Source organism: Myotis daubentonii, chromosome 3 (genome assembly GCF_963259705.1).
Source record: "Myotis daubentonii chromosome 3, mMyoDau2.1, whole genome shotgun sequence".
Taxonomy (NCBI): Eukaryota; Metazoa; Chordata; class Mammalia; order Chiroptera; family Vespertilionidae; genus Myotis; species Myotis daubentonii.
In genome coordinates this window covers 175,749,085-175,769,408 of record NC_081842.1, presented here as the reverse complement: position 1 = coordinate 175,769,408, position 20,324 = coordinate 175,749,085, and the positions used below count along the sequence as shown (strand labels likewise).

The window sequence follows — 20,324 nt, the reverse complement described above, 5'->3', positions numbered from 1 at the left end:
GCCAAGTGAGGAGCAGGCCAGCTTCCTCTCTTAGGGAAGATCGGCTTTACTAGATGGCTGCAATCTGCTGCTTCGAGATGTTTCAGTTTCCCTAGTCCGCTTATCCTGGAATTTTCTTAGCTTCTTGCTATTCTATAACAAGTGAACAAAGAAGATAAAATTCTTGCCGTATGTGGTTATCGTTTATATTCTAGTGGAAAAGTGGAAGAGAGACATAATAAGGACACACAGAATTGAATTGAATGGATAAGTTCAGATTCTGATAACTGGGAACCAAATAAAGAAGGCAATGTGGTCCACCCGGTGTGGCTCAGTGGTTGAGCGTCAACCTATGAACCAGGAAGTCATGGTTCAATTCCCAGTCAGGGCACATGCCCAGGTTGTGGGCTCAGTTCCCAATGAGGGGCATGCAGGAAGCAGCCAATCAATGATTCTCTCTCATTATTGATGTTTTTATCTCTTTCTCCTTCTTCCTTCCTTTCTGAAATCAATAAAAAACTATTTTTTTAAAAAGAGGGCGATATGATAAACAGTGTTAGAAAAGAAAGAAAATAAATCAAAATAAAGTCACTTTTGCTAAGCCAAGTCACCAAACCAATACTTACTAACCTAATTTCAGTTTCAGCCTCTCCCAGGAGTAGAAATTTCTACCACTCGGTCTGGAATTTTCTGATTGTTATAGTAATCATTATGGTACTTAATATTAGGACCTTAGAATGTAAGACTTAAAGCATGTAACCCTGTGTGGACTGTTATAGTAATTATTATAGTACCTAATGTTAGATATAGGAATACTGTGTGAGAACCAAGAATGCACCCTTGTAACCCCACTAGTACTGGTAAACAACCTATCTCAGTGATGGCAAACCTTTTGAGCTCGGAGTGTCAGCATTTTGAAAAACCCTAACTTAACTCTGGTGCCATGTCACATATAGAAATTTTTTGATATTTGCAACCATAGTAAAACAAAGACATATATATTTTTTAAAAAATATATTTTATTGATTTTTTACAGAGAGGAATGGAGAGAGAGAGAGTTAGAAACATCGATGAGAGAGAAACATCGATCAGCTGCCTCCTGTACATCTCCTACTGGGGATGTGCCTGCAACCAAGGTACATGCCCTTGACCAGAATCGAACCTGGGACCCTTCAGTCTGCAGGCCGACGCTCTATCCACTGAGCCTACCCGTTTTCGGCAAGACTTATAGTTTGATATTTATTTTATATATTTAAATGCCATTTAACAAAGAAAAATCAACCAAAAAAATGAGTTCGCGTGTCATAGGTTCACCATCACTGACCTATCTGATGGGAACGCCCAAAGCCTGTACACACCCATAGATTAACAGACTCCGGGTGGATCCACACATGGCAACCACTGATAACACACAAACCAACGAAGTCCACGCCTACAGAGTGGTATATAACCAGATAGTCTGATCGACCCAGCAGCGCTTAGCTCTCGTCACCAGAGCGTGAGGTCCTGTGTGTGCTCACGTCTCGGTTCCCAGCACGAAACTCTGCCCAATTAACTGTGGATCGATGAAAGAGCCAGAAGCCAAAGGCGCCATCTACCCCTTTGTGTGTATCAGCGAGCATCACCGGGTGGATCCTTCCCAGCGTCTGAGACCCATCAGGAACTGGTAAATAACCCCCCTGTGTGCTTGCATCTAACGTGTTTGTGTAATTTTTCCGGCTCGGCTCAGATGTCGGTGCTGTCTCTGTGAAAGTGTCTGACCAGAAGGTACTGGCACAAGCCTCAAGCGGATGGTCCAGACCACCTGTGCATGTCCCACTTAGGAGCAGCACCTATATGGGGACCCCCCTCCCCCGCACCTCGACATAGGTGACGGGCCTTAAATATATAAGAAATAGAAGCTATTTGGGACACTGATCAACATTAGTAAGGTAATCTTCTTTATATGATCCCCGACCTTCCCCTAAGGTTAGGAGTCCATCGCCTGAAATAACCCATTTTAATTTCTTTGTCCCCTTTCTCCCTTTCTCCCTTTCTTTCTTTCTTTCTTTCTTTCTTTCTTTCTTTCTTTCTTTCTTTCTTTCTTTCTTTCTTTCTTTCTTTCTTTCTTTCCTTCTTTCCTTCCTTCCTTCCTTCCTTCCTTCCTTCCTTCCTTCCTTCTAAAAACTTTGTTTTGTACAACTCATCAGAGCCCCCTTTGAATTGCTAGATGGGATGCTATCAATTCATCAATCACTTAAAGTCAATTGAATTTTCAAATTTACTCAGTTGAATGTGTTCTTTAACAAGTCATGGAATGGTGTGTGTGGCTCCTTTAAAAGCATGGCCTGCGAGGCTTCCTAGAGGAGTGAACATTTGACCTGACACCTGAGAATGAAAAGCAGTCAGCTGTGAGAGAACTAGGGAAACAGTTCTTCCTGGGGGAACCGCTGGTGCAAAGGCACTGAGGCAGGAGTCTCACTGTCTCTGAAGAGCAGGCAGGAGCTTGTTTTTATCACAGGGAGTAGTACTTACACAGTGTTGAAGGGAAAGGATGGGAATGGAATGAGGAGTTAGGATTTTTTTTTAATTTATTTTTTACAGAGAGGAAGGGAGAGAGATAGAGAGTTAGAAACATCGATCAGCTGCCTCCTGCACATCTCCTACTGGGGATGTGCCCGCAACCCAGGTACATGCCCTTGACAGAATCGAACCTGGGACTTTTCAGTCCGCAGGCCGACGCTCTATCCACTGAGCCAACCCGGTTTTGGCGGAGTTAGGATTTTTTAATTGAAATGGAAACCACTGAGAGGTATTACCTGGAGGAAAGGACTGCAGAGAGGCCAGTGAAGAGGCGAGGAGACTAGTTGTTGAGTTCAGTGATCCAGGTGAGAGATGATGGGTTCAGACTAGGCTGGGGCCAGGGAGAGGCAGATAAGGACAAATTCAAGGGCTTGGCAATGATTAAAGGTGGGGATTTCAGGAAACTGAGGAATCAACAAGAACCCCTGGGGTTAAGGCGGAGGAGTGGTGCTTCCTTCACTGAGACCTTAGCCTGGAGTCAGGGGGGGATGGGTGGGGCAGGTTCCGCCCCAGGCGGCGTGGAATTGGCGCTGGGAATCCTGGTGGCGGTCGGAGATGGCTTCAGGGCTGGATCCGAGCTCCTGAGGAGGGGACTAGGGAGTGTAGGTTGTGGGGGGGGGGGGGGGGGGAGGATTGGGCCTCGGGACTTTCGGTCGCTACATAAGGAAGGGAGGAGCCAGCCGCGGGTTGTGAGTCAATCCTCATTGCTCTTCACCTCATTGCCTCTCCATCCCTAGGTCGGTTCCTTCTCCAGGTAAGGCGGGCTGCGGTGGGGCCGCGGGGTTGGGGGCCACCTTGGGCCCCAGCTTTACAACAGGTTCTGTTCCTCATTGGCAAGTGAGGAAGGCATCTTCCTAACCGTCCCCCACGCGGAAAGCGGGATGTTAAAATAGCAGAGCCATGGGGCGCAAATGAGGGCAAGGAAACGAGGAAGTACTTGAGCACTAGCTTTGAAGAAAAAAGAGGGCGAGGAAAGTAGTGTCTTTTGGCAACAATGGGATAACTAGGCGCTACGGAGCCAGGCGGACCTGGATTCTCAGCGCATCTCCATCGCCTGGATGTGAGAGGCCTTGAACTTCCATCTCCAAGCTCTTCCGAGTATTTTCTTTATCTGACTGGGAAATCGATTTGGAAGTAGTAACTTTTTTCTTTATTTCCTTCATTGTGAGAAAAATTGATCGAATTTATTTTCAAATGACAAAAAATACATGTTGACTGCCAAAAGGTCTTGGAAAATGGACCCAACTAGCACAAGGAGACCACCCTCCTCCCTTGTCCCTTCGCTCACCTCCCGTGTCCCTTCCCCGCAGCCCTCCTCACTCCGCTCCCCGACTCAGTTGCTAACTCCCTGGGGCATCTTTGCTATGATCGCATTCATGCAAACAAACACGTGGTGGGAGAAGTACCTTGTTTTCCTGCATAAAAATGGGGTGAGTTTTCTATGTATCAAGCCTTAGACTTTGCATGATATGCCATGAGCTCTGCTTGAATTTCAGGCCCTGCGAGGCAGCTGTGCAGGAGGCCGGCGCTGCTCTGCGGAGGGCTCACCTGCAGGCCGCGGGCCTCGGTGGGTAAGTACCCGAGATGCACCCGAGATGCGGGGCTTGCGGCCTGAAGGGCGGGCGATGGGAGGGGCGCAGTGTGTCTGCGCTAAGGTCCTGGTTTGGGCCACTGCCTGCTGGTGGTGAGGGAGAATGTCCGTGTGTAGGCAATGCGCGCTGAAAGTGTTAGGTAATGAAGACCGAGCAGATCAGCAATTTATGCCCAAATGTTTCAAATCTAAAATTTTTTTTGTATTGCATCTGCAACACTTCTAATTTGTGATTACCTCCGATTTTAAAATGATTCTTTAAAAAATGAAGTAGGTGAAGAAGATCACAGTATTTTGTATGTTGTTTTAAATTACCGTTGTTTTGTTTTCATGATTTAAATTTTTTAAGTGGTTATTTATTTATTTATTTATTTATTTATTTATTTATTTATTTATTTAAATCTACGCCCTAGGATATTTTTCCATTGACTTTAGAGAGAGGGAAATACAGAGAAACATATTGGTTGCCTCCTGCGCGCGCCCTGACCAGGGCCCGGAAGGGGGAGGGGGAGGAGCCTGCAACGGTGATCCGGGCCCTTGACCGTTGACTGAGCAAACGGCGTGAGCTCATGATTTAAATTTTAACTTTACTATTTACTATACTATCACTCTAATGTGAGATATAACATTTTGTAATGATAGATAATATTAAAGTAATTATCTTTCTGGGGGGTAAAAGTGGAGGGTGAGTGGGCCTGTTCGGGCTTGCGTAGAGTGAGAATGGACCTTGGCACTTAGGAGGAATGAGTCTTACAGCGGGTAATTTAGGGAGAGGTGTCCTTAACCTTGCACTTAGGCAGTCTGGTAGTTGGCGTTATTAGCAGAAAAGCAAGACTCTGTCACCACTGGAAACCACAGGGATTTTCATTCCATATTACAGTTGTTGCAAGTATCTTGAAGCAGTTTTACACTCTCAGAATTAAAGCAGTTTAGACCACCACTCAATCTTGTTAAAATAATAGGTTAAGAAGCTCACCTGTTTTATATCTCAAATTTATTATTTTAATAACTGAATTTAAATACTGAATTGCAGTCAGAGTTAACTAAAAATAAAAGGGTGGTCTCTGTCCCACCCAAGGTCCTAGATGCCCTGAAATTCTATCTGCTCTGGGTGAGAATCCCTAATAGAGGTGGAAAGCAAGGTCTACCCTCCTAGGCTGGACAAAGTTGGCAAGTTTCGGGTCAGGCTTGGAAGCCATCAAAGAAGACTTCAGAGTCTTTAATCAATGCAGTGGTGAGCTCTGGTTTGTGTTTTAAGAAGTTATTCTAACAATATTACAACAGGAGGGCAAACTTTGCAGACCAGAGAGAACTAGAGTGAGAAAGATTTAAGAGTTCTAACACCCAAGGCATGGGGGTGGGTGGGGTAAATTTTCTCTTAATCTCCTGGGTAGTATAAAAGGCGGTTTTTAATTTGCATGTCCTTGGCTTGTGGCTGAGCTGTCTTTTTATATGTTGATCATCTACTTGCATTTCCTTTAGGTGAATTAACTTTAAAATAGGCAGCCGGGAAATAAAATGGGCAGTCTGTTTTTAGTGTATTTTCCCCTCTGAACTTGCTGCCCCGCTCCCCCTACCTTGAGTTTGTGTGGCTTCTCTCACTACATACAGGTGCCCAGGTTTTTTCTGATTTTAGGGGAGAATATAGAAAAATACTAACTTTAACTTCTTTTATCTTGCCCTGGCTCATTTGTCTCAGTGGTTAGAACCTTGGCCCATGGACCAAAGGGTTGAGGGTTCAATTCACAGCTAAGAGCATGTACCTCCGTTGCAGGCTTCTTCCACAGTCAGGTGGGGGTTTGAACCTGGAGGCAACCAATGGATGTGTCTCTCGAATCTATGTTTCTCTCTACCCACCCCTCCTTCCACTCCACTATCTCTTAAAAAAAAAATCAATGGAAAATATCCTGGGGTCAGGGTTAACTTCTTTTACCTTTAATGACATTCATTTCATATTTTAATTTCCAAAAGATTCTGATAATTATCAGTGCCCTTTTCAAGGTGGAAGGGTAGATAAGATTTGCCTAAGCACTGGCTGTAATCAATTTTTTTTCAAAAACTGGAATCTGTTTTTGTTTGTATTCCTATCACTAATAAAATCGAGCATATTTCAAGTTTTTTTTTCTTTCATATGCTGAGGACATCCTCGCCAATATATATGTCTCTATACACTCATAGCTTTTATGCAGAAGTATTTAATGTAAATTATCTGTTCTATATACAGTTAAATGGAAACTTGTAAACATAGGACCTTTTAAATTGTTGAACATTTTATTGATTTCTCTTTATAATATTAACCTGATGACGTTTTTGTTTTTATTTTTTGGAGCAGTTTTATTTTATCTAGCTTTTTTTTTTTTTTTAATTAACATACATTTGCAAATGTGTTTTAATATCCTTGTGCTGGCGCCTTTCTCATGCTTAATTTTACATTGAAATTTTCTTTCTCTGGCTTTTGATTTTATTCTTCATACTTTTAAATTTCTGTTTTTTTCTCAGCCTTAGTCTTTTCTTTATTTTATTTTTTATTTAGTCACATTGTTTGGTGCATAAAGATATTTGTTTGTGGATGATCATAACTGAAATTTTTTCTGTGCTTTATCTCATACTTTTTGACCATTGTGCCTTTTTAAAAAATGTTTTTTAACTTGATTTTTAGACAGAGGGAGAGGGATAAAAACATTATCTACTGGCTGAATATCTGTTGTAGGACATACAGAGCAGTCTGTGTTTCAGTCAGGAGAGCTCAGTGGTTTTCCTTAAAACTTTAAATTTTTTTACTTATTTTTTATTTATTTTTTACAGAGAGGAAGGGAGAGGGATAGAGAGTTAGCAACATCGATGAGAGAGAAACATCGATCAGCTGCCTCCTGCACACTCCCTACTGGGGGTATGCCCGCAACCAAGGTACATGCCCTTGACCAGAATCGAACCTGGTACCCTTGAGTCCACAGGCTGATGCTCTATCCACTGAGCCAAACCGGTTAGGGCGAAATTTTTTTAAAAATTAGGAGCACTTTCAGGTATGCAAAAGGAGAAATTCCCAAACCCACCATCCAGATTCAGGAACAAGCATCTCCCCATAAACCTCATCTATTGGGGGGTGTGTGTGTGTGCGTTTCTGAAATCTTTTAAAGTAAATCTCATGCATCGTGTCAATTCACCCTTAATAACTTCAGTATCTATCTTAAAAATAAGGACATTTTCATAAATAATACAATATTAACAGCTAATGAAATTCATATTCCTTGATATAATTTAATACTCAATTTATATTAAAAATGTTCTACTTTTGTACGATTGATTTATTCAAACCGAGATCCAAATAAGGGGCACACAGTTCTCCTTGTCTCCTAAGCTGGAAGAGGCCCCTCACCCTGTCACGGAAGTACTGGCGGCCCTGTAGAAGGTCCTGCTTACCTTGTGCACTTTTCTGGGTGTGCTTCCTCGTAGTCTCTTGGATTAGCTTCAGGTGCAGCTCAGGATGCTGAATTTTTTAGTTTATTTCATAAAGAGGCATGAAATGTGCATGTAAGTAACATTGATCACTTATTAGTAGTTGTTTTTATCTTTCCTTTTTTGACCTTTTCCTGATGTAAGATCTTTAATATACATTTTCCTTCACCTCCTGTCACTCATACTTTGAGTTATTTTTATCATAAATAATGCTCACTTTAAGACTTTAAATTCAGTGGTATTACATACATTCACGTTGTTGTGCAACCATCACCACCACCAATCTTTAAAACTTTCATCTTTTTAACCTGAAACTTTGTACCCATTAAACACTATCTCCTTATCCCATTCCTCCCCGCCCTGGCCCCTGACAACATCATTTCTACTTTCTCTGTAAATTTGACTGTTTAGGCACCTCATAAGTGAACTCATACAATACTTGTCCTTTTGTGACTGGCTTATTTCACTTAGTGTAATGTCTTCAAGGTTCAAAGATGTTGCAGCATGTGTCAGAATGTCCTTCCTTTTTAAGACTAAAGAATATTATATATATATAACATTATGTTTATCCATTCATCCTTTGAAGGGCACTAGGGCACTTGGGTTGCTTTGACCTTTGGCTACTGACTGTGAATAATGCTGTTAACATCAGTGTACAAATAACTTAGTCCTTGTTTTTAATTCTTTTGGATAAATAGTAGAAGTGGAGCTGCTAGATCATATGGAAATTCTATGTTAAGTTTTTGAGGAACCCCTTAGTTTTCTAGCAACTCTCTCATTCTTGAATAAGCCAACTTCATCTTGGTATATAGCCTTTAAAATACTATTTGTTTTTATTTGCTACTATTTTTAAGATTTTTGTTTTTATGTTTTTGAGGAAAACTCATTTTCCTCTGATTTGTTGAAGTTAATCTGGCCTCATAGAGTATTAAAATATTTCCTTTGTGCTGATCTCTGGAAGAGTTTGGGTAATATTACAATAAAAGTTGCTTCTCAACTTTTTAATTTATTTGGGAAAGTTTAATAATGCTCCTGTTTTTGAACTATACTTTATCTGTACCTGTGTCCTTTTTTGTTCATAGTGTCATTTATTTATACCCTTTCTCAATAGTTCGATCAATTGTCCCAGAGGTTTAGTTTAATATTTTCACATTTTGGGGTCCATATTATTATCTATATGTAGCAATTTAACTCGATTTTTTTATCCTTTCCACCTTTTTAATATTTTAGGTCCATAAATCCCTTTCAAAGCACTACTTACACTGTGTATCACAAGTAGTTATTTTTGACATTGTCTTTACAAATTTCCTTTGGTTTGTGATTGGTGAGTTTTATTATTACTAGAGGCCCAGTGCATGAATTCTTGCACCAGTAGGGTCCCTTGGCCTGGCCTGCAGGATAGGGCCAAAACCGGTTCTCCAACATCCCCCGAGGGGTCCTGAATTGTGAGAGGGTGCAGGCCAGGCTGATTGACCTCACTGGTGCACGATCGGGGCTGGGGAGGGACTGCAGGAGGGCTCCAGGGTGTGTCTCACTCAGTCCTGATTGGTTGAACCCCAGCAGCAAGCTCACCTACTGGTTGAAGCATCTGCCCCCTAGCGGTCAGTGCACAACATAGCGAGCTGTTGAGCAGCCTTAGCATATCATTAGCATATTATACTTTGATTGGTTGAATGGTTGATCAGACACTTAGCATATTAGGCTTTTGTTATATAGGATTATCCCTTGCCTGGGATATTTTTTCCATTGATGAAAATGGGAGGCGGGAGGGGAAGAGAGATGGGGGGAATTGTAAGACACACATCAATCAGTTGCCTCCCACACTCACCCCAACTAGGCCAGGGATGGAACTTGCAGCCCAGGTATGTGCTCTTTTTTTTTTTTTTTTAATATATTTTATTAATTTTTTACAGAGAGGAAGGGAGAGAGATAGAGAGTCAGAAACATCGATGAGAGAGACATCAATCAGCTGCCTCCTGCACATCTCCTACTGGGGATGTGCCCGCAACCCAGGTACATGCCCTTGACCAGAATCGAACCTGGGACCTTTCAGTCCGCAAGCCGACGCTCTATCCACTGAGCCAAACTGGTTTCAGCCCAGGTATGTGCTCTTGATGTGGAATTGAACCTGTGACCCTTTGGTGCACAGGGTAATGCTCTTACCACTCAGCACACCATCCAGGGCAGATTTATGCATTACTTCAGAATTTAAATACTTGTATCCCTTTAGTAGTTAACTGCTAAAGAAGTCTTTTCTGATTGGCTTCTTTCATTTAGTATGCATTTTAGGATCCTCCATATTTTAAGGCTTGATACCTCATTTCTTTCTTTTTTTATTCTATTGTTGAGAGCATTACACATGTCCCCTCCCATTGTCCCCCTCCACCCAGTTCCTGCACCTCCCCAGATCTTCACCACCATACTGTCTGTGTTCATAGGTAAGATCTTTGATTAGTCTCTTCCTGCCCCTGCCTGCTCTCTGAGATTCATCAGTCTATTCTATGTTTCCAGGCCTCTGATTCTATGTTATTCACCAGTTAATTTTGATCATTAGATTTCTTGTTCGTTTATTTTTGATTTTTAGATTCAATTGTTCATAGATATGTATTTGTTGCCATTTTATTGTTCATATTTTTATATCTTCTTCCACTTCTAAAGAATACCCTTCAACATTTCACGTACTACTGGTTTGGTGGTGATGAACTCCCTTTAGCTTTTTCTTGTTTGTGAAGCTCTTTATCTGCCCCTCAATACTAAATGAGAGTTATGCTGGGTAGAGCAATCTTGGTTGTAGGTCCTTACTATTCATCACTTTGACTATTTCTTGCCACTCTCTTCTATTGAGAAATCAGCTGGCAGTCATATGGTTCTCCCTTATAGGTAATTAACTGCTTTTCACTTGCTGCTTTTAAGATTCTCTCTTCGTCTTTAACTCTTGCTTTTTAATTACAGTGGTCTTGGTGTGGGCCTCCTTTGGTTCCTCTTGTTTGGGACTCTATGGGCTTCCTGGATTTGTCTTTCCTTCACCAGGTAGGGGAAGTTTTCTGTCATTATTTCTTCAAATAGGTTTTTAATACCTTGCTCTCTCATCTCCTTCTGGCACCCCATAATGCAAATGTTGGTACACTTTAAGTTGTTCCAGAGACTCCTTACACTATTTTCATATTTTTGGATTCTTACTACTTTTTGCTCTTTTGATTGGGTGTTTTTTGCTTCCTCGTATTCCAAATCATTGACTTGATTCTCAGAATCATTTACTATTGAATCCCTGTAAATTGTTCTTTATTTCAGTTAGTGTATGGTTAATTTCTGACTGGTCCTTTTTTGTCTTTGACATTCTCACTAAGATCCTTGAAAGTCTCATGTAGATCCTTGAGTATAACCATGGTTTTGAACTCTATTCAATAGTTTGCTTGCTTCCATTTCTTTCACTTGTGATATGTTTCTTTGTGGCTGCTTACCTGTTTGTTTCTATATAGTAGGTAGAGTTGCTATGTCTCCTGGACTTGGTAGAGTGGCTTTTGTGTAGTGGATGTCCTGTATGGCCCAGTGGCTCAGCCTCCCCAATTAATTTTGATCATTAGATTTCTTATTCGTTTTTTTTGATTTTTAGATTCAATTGTTCATAGATATGTATTTGTTGCCCTGAGATGGGCACTCTAGGTGTGCCTCTTTGTGGGCTGTGAGCACAATCTTGTTGTAGGTGAGACTTAATTGCTGTAGGCCTCACTGAGAGGAATTGACCTCCAGGCCAATTGGCTATAAGGACCAGCTTACAGTGGGAGAGCTGCTGTGCAGGAAACACCCCTATGAAGCAGAACTTGCCTCAGTGGGGCTTTAGTACTCACTGAGCCTGCCTCTTTAGTGTGTTGCTTGTGGATGGGTAGAGTTGTAATCTGCTATGGCCTCAAGCTGTTCATTGGGTATACTGGCTGTGGTTCCTACAGGGAAGTGCAAAGTCGGCCACTGCCTGGGGCCACCCTGCAGGAGCTACGGAGGGATCTGCAGAGTGATGCTTTTTGTATTGGGTTTAGAGGTGCCCAGGTGAGTCCCAGTTGTGAAGCAAGGCAGGCAGGTGCTAGTGCCAGGTCTTGGGCCTTTTATTGATAGACCCCACTGGTGGCATGCTGTCACCGGCTGCAGCTTGTTTGAGAGATTTTAGCAAAATCTGGAGCCTGAGTCAGGACAGGCCATTTATAGGGAAAAGCTGTTGTAAACAGTTTGGGTGGGGCAGGTTCTCAGGGTATCCCCAGGATGGAGGAAACAGTGTGCTTCGGGCTAATGCTCCATCCAGGTCAGATGTGGCTGCCAGTGAGCTCTATGACAGGAGGTCCCAGCATAGGAACAATGACCCCTGTCTGGGAGAAAGCTGCCCCTGAGTTCCTGCTCCAATACCAGCCAATCCATTACCTCCCTGTATGTGTTGGGGTCCCCCAAAGCCACCTGGTGTTGGGAGTCCAAGTAAATTTGTGTGCCAGCCTTTTAATGAAATACCTTTATCTCTAGCCACCTCCATGTCAAGCAGCCACAATCCCCACTGGTTTTTATAGCCTGTAGTTGTTTGGACTTCTCTTTTCCAGTTCTGGAACACTGGGCTGGGGGATTGGTGTGGGGCTGGGACCCCTTGCTCCTCACCGATGGCCTCCACAGAGACAGTCTCCCAGTTAAAAAAATGGCACATGTGGGTATAGTACCATCCCATTCTGCATCTCCGCCCCTCCTACCAGTTTCAGCTTTCTTCGTTACTTCTCTAGTTGTAGGGCTTCCATTCAACCAGCTTTCAGGTAGTTCTGAATGATGGTTGTTCTGTATTTTAGTTGTAATTTTGATGTGGTTGTGGGAACCTGCGAGTACCAGCATTTAGCTATGCCACCATCTTGGTTCCTTCCTCAGTCACATCTATATATATAGAAGCTCATCGACCAAATGGCAGAACAACCAGAATGACTGGTTGACCAGTTGCTATGATGTGCACTGACCACCAGGGGGCACTCAACGCAGGAGCTTCCCACTGGTGGTCAGTGCACTCCCACAGTGAGCACTGCTCGGCTGACCCACAGCGGGAGCAGCTGCTCAGAGGGCAGGTCCACAGCCACTTGGCTGACCGGGATGCGTGGCACTCCCACAGTGGGCCAATCCTCACAGGCAATGCGTCCCCCCCCCCCCCCCAAGGGCACCAATCTGTGCACTGGGCCTCTAGTTTTTTGTTTTGTTTTGTTTTTAATATATTTGATTGTGTTTTTTACAGAGAGGAAGGGAGAGGGATAGAGAGTTAGAAATATCGATGAGAGGGAAACATCGATCAGCTGCCTTCTGCACACTCCCCAGTGGGGATGTGCCTGCAACCAAGGTACATGCCCTTGACTGGAATCGAACCTGGGACCCTTGAGTTCGCAGGCTGACGCTCTATCCACTGAGCCAAACCAATTAGGGCTCTACTTTTTATATAACTGGCTTTTTAAAGAATATGTCAGATGACTCAAGTCTGGGAAGTTTTTCTGTAAACATTAGGTGCTTTTTAATAACAGCTACAGTTTATTTACCCTAGTTTCCTTCCTATAAGTCACTGAATCCTCATAAAGAGGTGCAGTTTTTCTTTTTAAATATGCAAGTTCAAGCATTTTGGGTCTTGACAACTATGATGAATCAGTAGGTGGCATAATTGTTAGTACTTCAGCAGTAAACTCAATTGGTAAAACTTGATTATCTTTGAGGCTTTGCAGAGGGAGGTTTGGGAACTGGTATCCCAGGTATTGTCCAAAGTGTGCAGTGTGCTTTCCCACTTCTCATCAAGGAATGGGGGTGGTCTCTCTCTTTAACACATTAAGCACCATATCAGTCACCGGTGACTGACAGGATACTTTTCGTCCGGGAAGACAAAACAGGCTGGGTGCTTAACCTGTTAAAGGTTTGGCACTTCTGCAGTATAGTGGAATGATGAAACGCAAAAATGAACAAACTAAGAGTTTCCTCAAGCAAAAATAGGGCCTGTGTTAAGTGGGAGGAGGCATGGGATTTAATTCTACTTCCTGCAGGATATCCTGTATAAAGAAAGGCTAATATGTAAATCAACCAAATGACGGAACAACCAGTCACTATGACATGCACTGACCACCAGGGGGCAGATGCTCAATGCAGAAGCTGCCCCCCTGGTGGTCAGTGCACTCAGCCAGGAGCTGGGCTCACTGCTGGCAAGCGCAGCAGCAGTGGCAGGAGTCTCTCCAGCCTCTGTGGCAGTCGGACATCCCCTGAGGGCTCTTTTGCAGTCTGGGGTTGAGCAACCAACCAACACACACACACACACACACACACACACACACACACACACACACACACAAATTTCATGCACCCGGCTTCTAGTGTCTAAATATTTGCACCATAGAAAATAATACGAATTGACTTGACAGCTGGTTTTGAAAAAAAGTGTTAATGTGAATCTCTTCAGTCAAAAAGGGGGCTTCATTTGTGTAAGATTCCATCCAAATCACCTTAGATTTTCAAAATTTGGTATACTGCACTTCTAAAAAATATTTTCTTGTAATTAATCTATTTAATACTAACAGAAAGTTAATGGTATGGAGAACCAGTCAGTTTCTATTTAGCTACTGTTTGGATGATTTAGTACATTCAGGTCTTAACTTGCATGGGGTTTCACTGTAAAAGAATTTTTCATTAAACAGTTCTTTATTTTTTTATCTTTCAGATGATTTTGTAAAAAGATTTTAGGGGAAATCCAGCAGGTGTGCAAGAACAAAATTACTTTTCAGGAAACAAAGACAATCCAGTCTTGATAACATATTCACCATGTACAGTGTACAATCAGAAATTCCTGCACTTGCAAAGAAACTAGAAAGCAGCTTCCACATGGAAATGATTCAGTTGATAGAAACTGAGATGGTTCAGTTATTGGATTTAAAATACAAAGACATGTCAGCAGTTATTATGAATAAGTTTAAAGTCTTGATGGAAAATATGGACTTAATGGTTGTAGAGTTAAGGGAATCTCTTATAAATGAACTAAAGGAAAATTTAGGAGTTAAAAGTACAATGCTTGAACTGAAAAATCCAAAGAACCCCAGTACCAGAAAAGAGTGGCAACAGATAAAAGATATCACATCAATAAAAACAGGATTGGTAGAGAAAATAGAAAGAGAAAACTATATTGAGGATAAAAGAAGTGAAATAGTTAAACTCAGTAGCAAATTAGACCAAAGTGAAGACTACAATACTAACCAAGGTAAGGAATTGTCCATGGATGATTCACAAAATCACAAAGTTATAGAAAATATGGAAGAAGCCATAGGTAATATAGATGACACAAGTAGAAATTGCAACATTCATATAGAAGTTACAGGAGAGGATGAGGGTCAAGAGCATTGGGAGGATGTATTGGTCAAAGAAACGAGAGAGGAAAACATCCCTCAGAACTTCAAAAATAAAGAGAAAGTTCTAAAAGCCTCTAAAGAAGATGGAGCAATACTAACATTGGCAGCAGACTTTTCATCAGCAACACTGGACGTTAGTAAGCAATGGAGTAATGTCTTCAATATTCTGAGGGAAAATGATTTTGAACCAAAAATTTTATGCCAAGTTAAGTTAGCATTTAAATGTGATGGTGAAATCAGGACTTTTTCAGACATGCAAAGCCTCAGGAAATTTATCAGCCAAAAATCTTTTATGAAAGAATTACTGAAAGGGGCTCTCCCAGAAAATGAAAACAGGAAGAAAGGAGGAAGAAGATATGGGATTCAAGAAAAAATGGTAAGCATACAAATCTGTAGAGCTTATTTAGTTGGTCTTCCAAGCAATTTTTAAGAAATTGATAAAAGTGAGAGGTGTTAAAAGTAATGATTAAATTGGTGGTGTTGGAACTTTGGGAAAAGTAAGAGTGAATAATTTGAGAGGAGATTATACATACACCAGACTTTGATAAAAAAATATATGCTAAATATTTAAAGCTAAAACCAGAACAATAGCTTTTATTTTATTTATTTTTAATACCTTTTAAATAATTAAAAGGAAAAAATGAAACAAAGAATTGAACGAATTTAACGAAGCCCTCATACTGGGAATAAGAACAGAAATATTAAGTATAAGTAATTAGGTTCCATTTTTTTTTCATTTTCCTTTTTCTAAATATATTTTTATTCAGAAAGGATGGGAGGAGAGAGACAGAAACATCAATGATGAGAGAGAATCATTAATTGGCTGCCTCCTGCAAGCCCCCTACTGGGGGTCGAGCCTGCAACCTGGGCATGTGCCCTGACTAGGAATTGAACCTTGGCTTCCTGGATTATAGGTCAGTGCTCAACCATTGAGGCAAGCTGGTTAGGCTAGGTTCAGTTTTTAATGTGTTAAGTAGTCTGCTAAGTTTTCTTTATTCGCAATCAGAGAAATGCATATAGAACTTTTTTATTAAAACCCGTCTGGTTGTTCATTAATGTTAATATCTAACTTTTATCCATTCAAATATATAAAGGTTTTCTTTTCTTACACCAAATTAGAGTATGTTCCCCATGTACTTGATTCATTAAAAACACTTTAGCTTATTTCCTGAATATTTTTATAACCTCAATCTTAAAAGGTAACCTGAAGAGATTCTCTTTTTTCTCTTCCTCCCTCTCTTTCCTTTTATACTAGAGGCCTGTTGCATGAAGACTCACGCAATAGGCCTTCCTTCCCCTGGCTGCCTGCACCAGTTTTCCGGGACCTGGGCCTTTGGTCCAGCCGCAGCGGAGAAGCAAAGCCTCTTTAGTCTTCAGTCTTTGCTCCCACCTGTGTATGCAAATTAACCCTTCATCTTTGTTGGGTTAATTTGCATACTCACTCTGATTGGCTGGTGGGCATAGTGGAGTGACCAATTTACATGTTTCTCTCTTATTAGTGTAGATGTTAAAGACTATGCTTAGCCCATTGTAGATTCTTGGCTTTTCATACATTAGTTGACTATATATGCATGAGTTCATTTTTGCCCCATTACTCTGTTTTTATGTCAATACCATATAGTTTGAAATCATTAAGTGTGATGTCTCCAGCTTTGTTCTTTTTCTCAAGATTTGCTTTGTATATATGAGATTTGTGTGTGTGGTTTCATGTAAAGTTTAGGATTGCATGTCTATGAAAAATGCCATTGGAGTTTTGATAGAAATTGCATTGAATTGGTAGATTCCTCTGGGTTATATTACATTTTAACAATATTAATTCTTGCAATTCATGAGCATAGAATGTCTTTATTTGTTTGTGGTCTATATTATTAAGCCAATATATTTTTTAGATTTTTTTTTTTATTAATTTCAGAGAGAAAGGGAGAGAGAGAGATAGAAACACCAATGATGACAGGGAATCTTTGATCATCTGCCTCCTTCATGCCCCCTCCTGGGGATCAAGCCCACAACCCAGTCAACTGGGGCATATGCCCTTGACTGGAATTGAACCCAGGATCCTTCAGTCTGCATGCAGGCTGATACTGTATCCACTGAGCCAAACTGGCTAAGGCAAGCCAATATTTTTGACAGGTTTTCAAAAGAACACCTACTTCCCCTGCCCTCCCAACATTTTCAAGTACAACCTCTGTGCAAAATGAAAGTCTAGAATTTGAAGATACACTTAGATCCACAAATTTACTACTTAAGAATAAACACTTAATCTCAGATATTAGCTGTGCCCCGGAAATATAAACAGAAGGAACCTAACCTGTTCTGGAGATGGGAATATTGACCAAATAGGAATCAACCAGCCACAAATGGGACATTCTTTCCCAGTAGACAAGTGGTTCTCAACCTTCCTAATGCTGCGACCTTTTAATATAGTTCCTCATGTTGTGGTGACTCCCAACCATAAAATTATTTTCATTGCTACTTCATAACTGTAATTTTGCTACTGTTATGAATCGTAATGTAAGTATCTAATATGCAGGATTTATTTTCATTGTTACAAATTGAACATAATTAAAGCATAATGATTAACGACAAAAACTATGTAATTATATATGTGTTTTTCAATGGTCTTAGGTGACCCCTGTGAAAGGGTCGTTCAGCCCCCCAAAGGGGTCAAGACCCACAGGTTGAGAACCGCTGCAGTAGACAGCAATGAATGAAAAACTCAGGGCCAAGAAGAGTGTTCTAAGAAATGTTGAACCCACATTACATTGCAGACTTGCCTGAAGCTCAGCACCTAAGTTGCCTTTCTTAACCCTTACAACAGACAAAAGTAGTGCTATGGTCAGATCCTGTTTTAGAGGAAAAACTGAGATACTGGTAACAAATGTGGAGACTGGATTTGAACAAATCCAAAATGAATTGACCCTGTCTGTACTCCTAACCAAAACATGTTTTTCTTGTAATTAATATGGCTAGAGTTTGAACTGCAACTGGGATCTTTTTAAAACTTTAAATTTGCTTGTTTGGGAGGGGAAAGGTAAATGTGGATTTTTGTTGTTGTTGTTGTTGTTGTAATTGTTTTTAATCTTTCTAAAGTTAGATAACAAAGTCTCTTTATCCTCCCTAAATATAACCAACCATTCACTAACACAAGTCATTATTGAAGCACTAAGGGTTAGGACTATAGAAGGAATACAGTATACACAACCTCACGGAAATCTGTTGCAAGTACTACATAAGTCATTGCAGGTGTGATGGTTGATCACAGTAGACATGACTTGTTTGGGGATCCAAGCCTTTAAGAACAAATCATTTAAATAATATTCTAGGTATTTGCTAATCGTCAAATAGCAGTCACATTTAATTTACAGAGTGAAAGAAAGGTTTTACTGCCTTAACAAATTTTTTTTTTTTTTAACTTTCAGAACAAAACTCTAATAGCCTCAAAGTATGAAGCAACCAGTGATGGCCTGAGCTTTCTGTTTATTAAAGAGGTAAAGGTTGCTGAGACGGAGGAAGTGAAAAGCTTAGAGGCTCAGGAGGAAGAGGCTTCAGAGTCTCAGGACAAGGAAGCCCCGGAGGAGGAAGAGGCCTGCGAGCTAGAAGAGGAAGAAAGAGAGGCTTTAGGTTTGGAGGAGGGAGGAGAGACTTCAGGGCTGAAGCGAGAGGCTTCTGAGTTGGAGGAAGGAGAGACCTCGGAGCTAGGGGAGGAGGAAGAGGTTTCAGAGTTGGAGCAAGGGCAAGAGTCTTCGGGACCGGAGGAAGAAACGGCCTCAGAATTATGTAACCAACAGAACTTTCACTATTACAGCCTGGCACGTGGAGCTGAAAGTGAGGAGTTGGACAGTATTTTAACTGAAGAGACAGAGTGTTATGAGCTACAGGAGGGAGAAAGCTCCGAGTGGGAAAGCGAACGGTACTCACCGTGGCCAGAAGGAGAGGACTCGGAGGTAGAAGAGACTACCTCCCAGGTCGAGGGAAAAGAACTTTCCTGTACTCATTTGGCTTCAGATTCTGAGAAGAAAAAATTGGTGAAATGTAAGCTAACATCTAAGGAAACAGACTTACTACAAGAAACAGAAGAGAACTTTAGGAGAAGTGTAATTCATTCACTCAGAGAGATACAAGAAGAGATTAGAGATATTAAAAATTACCATCCTGGAAATAAAAAGCTATCTACACTGAGTGTTAGAATAGACATACTTAAAGAGAAAGTAAATCATCTAGAAGATCGAATTGAAGAGTTCTCTAAGGATACAAGGCAAATGGCCAAACAGATAATAATTAAAGAAAGAATAAGAGAGGTAGAGGATAGGTCCAGAAGCTCAAACATCCGTTTGATAGGCATTCCAGAAAAAGATAATAAAGAGAATGGAGCAGAGGAAATAGTTAAGGAAATAATTGAAGAAAACTTTGCAGAGCTAAAGAAACGGTCAAGTCTGGATATTGTCAGTGCCTTTCGAATACCCAGTAAAATTGATAAAAAGAGAACCACTCCTAGACACATCTTGGTGAAATTTGGGAGTTGCAGTGATAGAGAAAAAATCATAGCTGCTTCCAGAGAGAAAAAACAGGTAACCTACAGAGGAATAAGAATCAGAATGACTGCAGACTTATCATTGGATACTCTGGATGCTAGAAGTAAATGGGGCAGTATCATAAGATGTCTGGAGGCTAAAGGCTTTAAACCTAGAATCTTATATCCAGCCAAATTGGCATTTGATTTTGAGGGTAAAACAAAGGTATTTTTTTATATTGAAGAATTCAGAAAGTTTATTTCTTGCATACCCTCTTTGAAAGAATCACTGGAGAATATATTTTAGCAACCCAGGGTCAATGTAAAGAATACAATATATATATTTTTTCCCACACCCAAAATGAAGGAAAACAAAAATAAAATGCCACAATTTTATCCAACAAGATGGTTAGCTAACAGTATACTTGGGGATGAGGGGAAAGGAAGATTACCAATAGTACCTAGATGTTGATAAATTTAAAGGCTATATTAAAATTGTCATTTATCATAATGTGAATCTTAGTCTTAATTAAACTATCTTCCTTTCAATATGTATTTGCTTATTAAATATTCTGGCTTAAATACTTTTACATTTTATTGCATAAATCCATTCTATGGTGAGATTGAATCTCTTCCCTAATGCTAGATATTAGCTTTCTCTCAGTTTTAATTATTGATAAATACTATGAATTGCTTTACGCGAAGAAATTAAGGAGAAGGTGATATAACTGTTTCATGGCTTTTATTACAAGGGCTCATTCCGTATATTCAGTTTACCTAAATAAATAAATGTATCCTCTCTCCAGCAGTTGAAACTAGGTTCTCCTTTCTCAGCTTAATC

At 40.8% G+C, this 20,324-nt stretch overlaps 1 protein-coding gene across 1 annotated transcript; it reads left to right on the top strand.

Annotated features, from left to right (window-relative positions):
• Positions 1 to 1,544: 1,544 nt before the first annotated feature.
• On the top strand, positions 1,545 to 19,994 carry L1TD1 (LINE1 type transposase domain containing 1). The gene is made up of 4 exons (XM_059686228.1): positions 1,545 to 1,645; positions 11,536 to 11,632; positions 14,315 to 15,349; positions 18,393 to 19,994. The coding sequence occupies exons 1-4, from the start codon at positions 1,545 to 1,547 to the stop codon at positions 19,788 to 19,790; spliced, it is 2,631 nt and encodes an 876-aa protein (XP_059542211.1). The 3' UTR covers positions 19,791 to 19,994.
• The last annotated feature ends 330 nt before the right edge of the window (positions 19,995 to 20,324 follow it).

Excerpts from the sequence above, each read along its gene's own strand:
- L1TD1 (XM_059686228.1), top strand. The coding sequence starts at position 1,545 with ATGAAAGAGCCAGAAGCCAAAGGCGCCATCTACCCCTTTGTGTGTATC. Across the intron at positions 11,633-14,314 it reads TTGGGTTTAGAGGTGCCCAG|GGGAAATCCAGCAGGTGTGC; the intron begins GTGAGTCCCAGT and ends AAAAGATTTTAG. Across the intron at positions 15,350-18,392 it reads ATGGGATTCAAGAAAAAATG|AACAAAACTCTAATAGCCTC; the intron begins GTAAGCATACAA and ends TTTAACTTTCAG.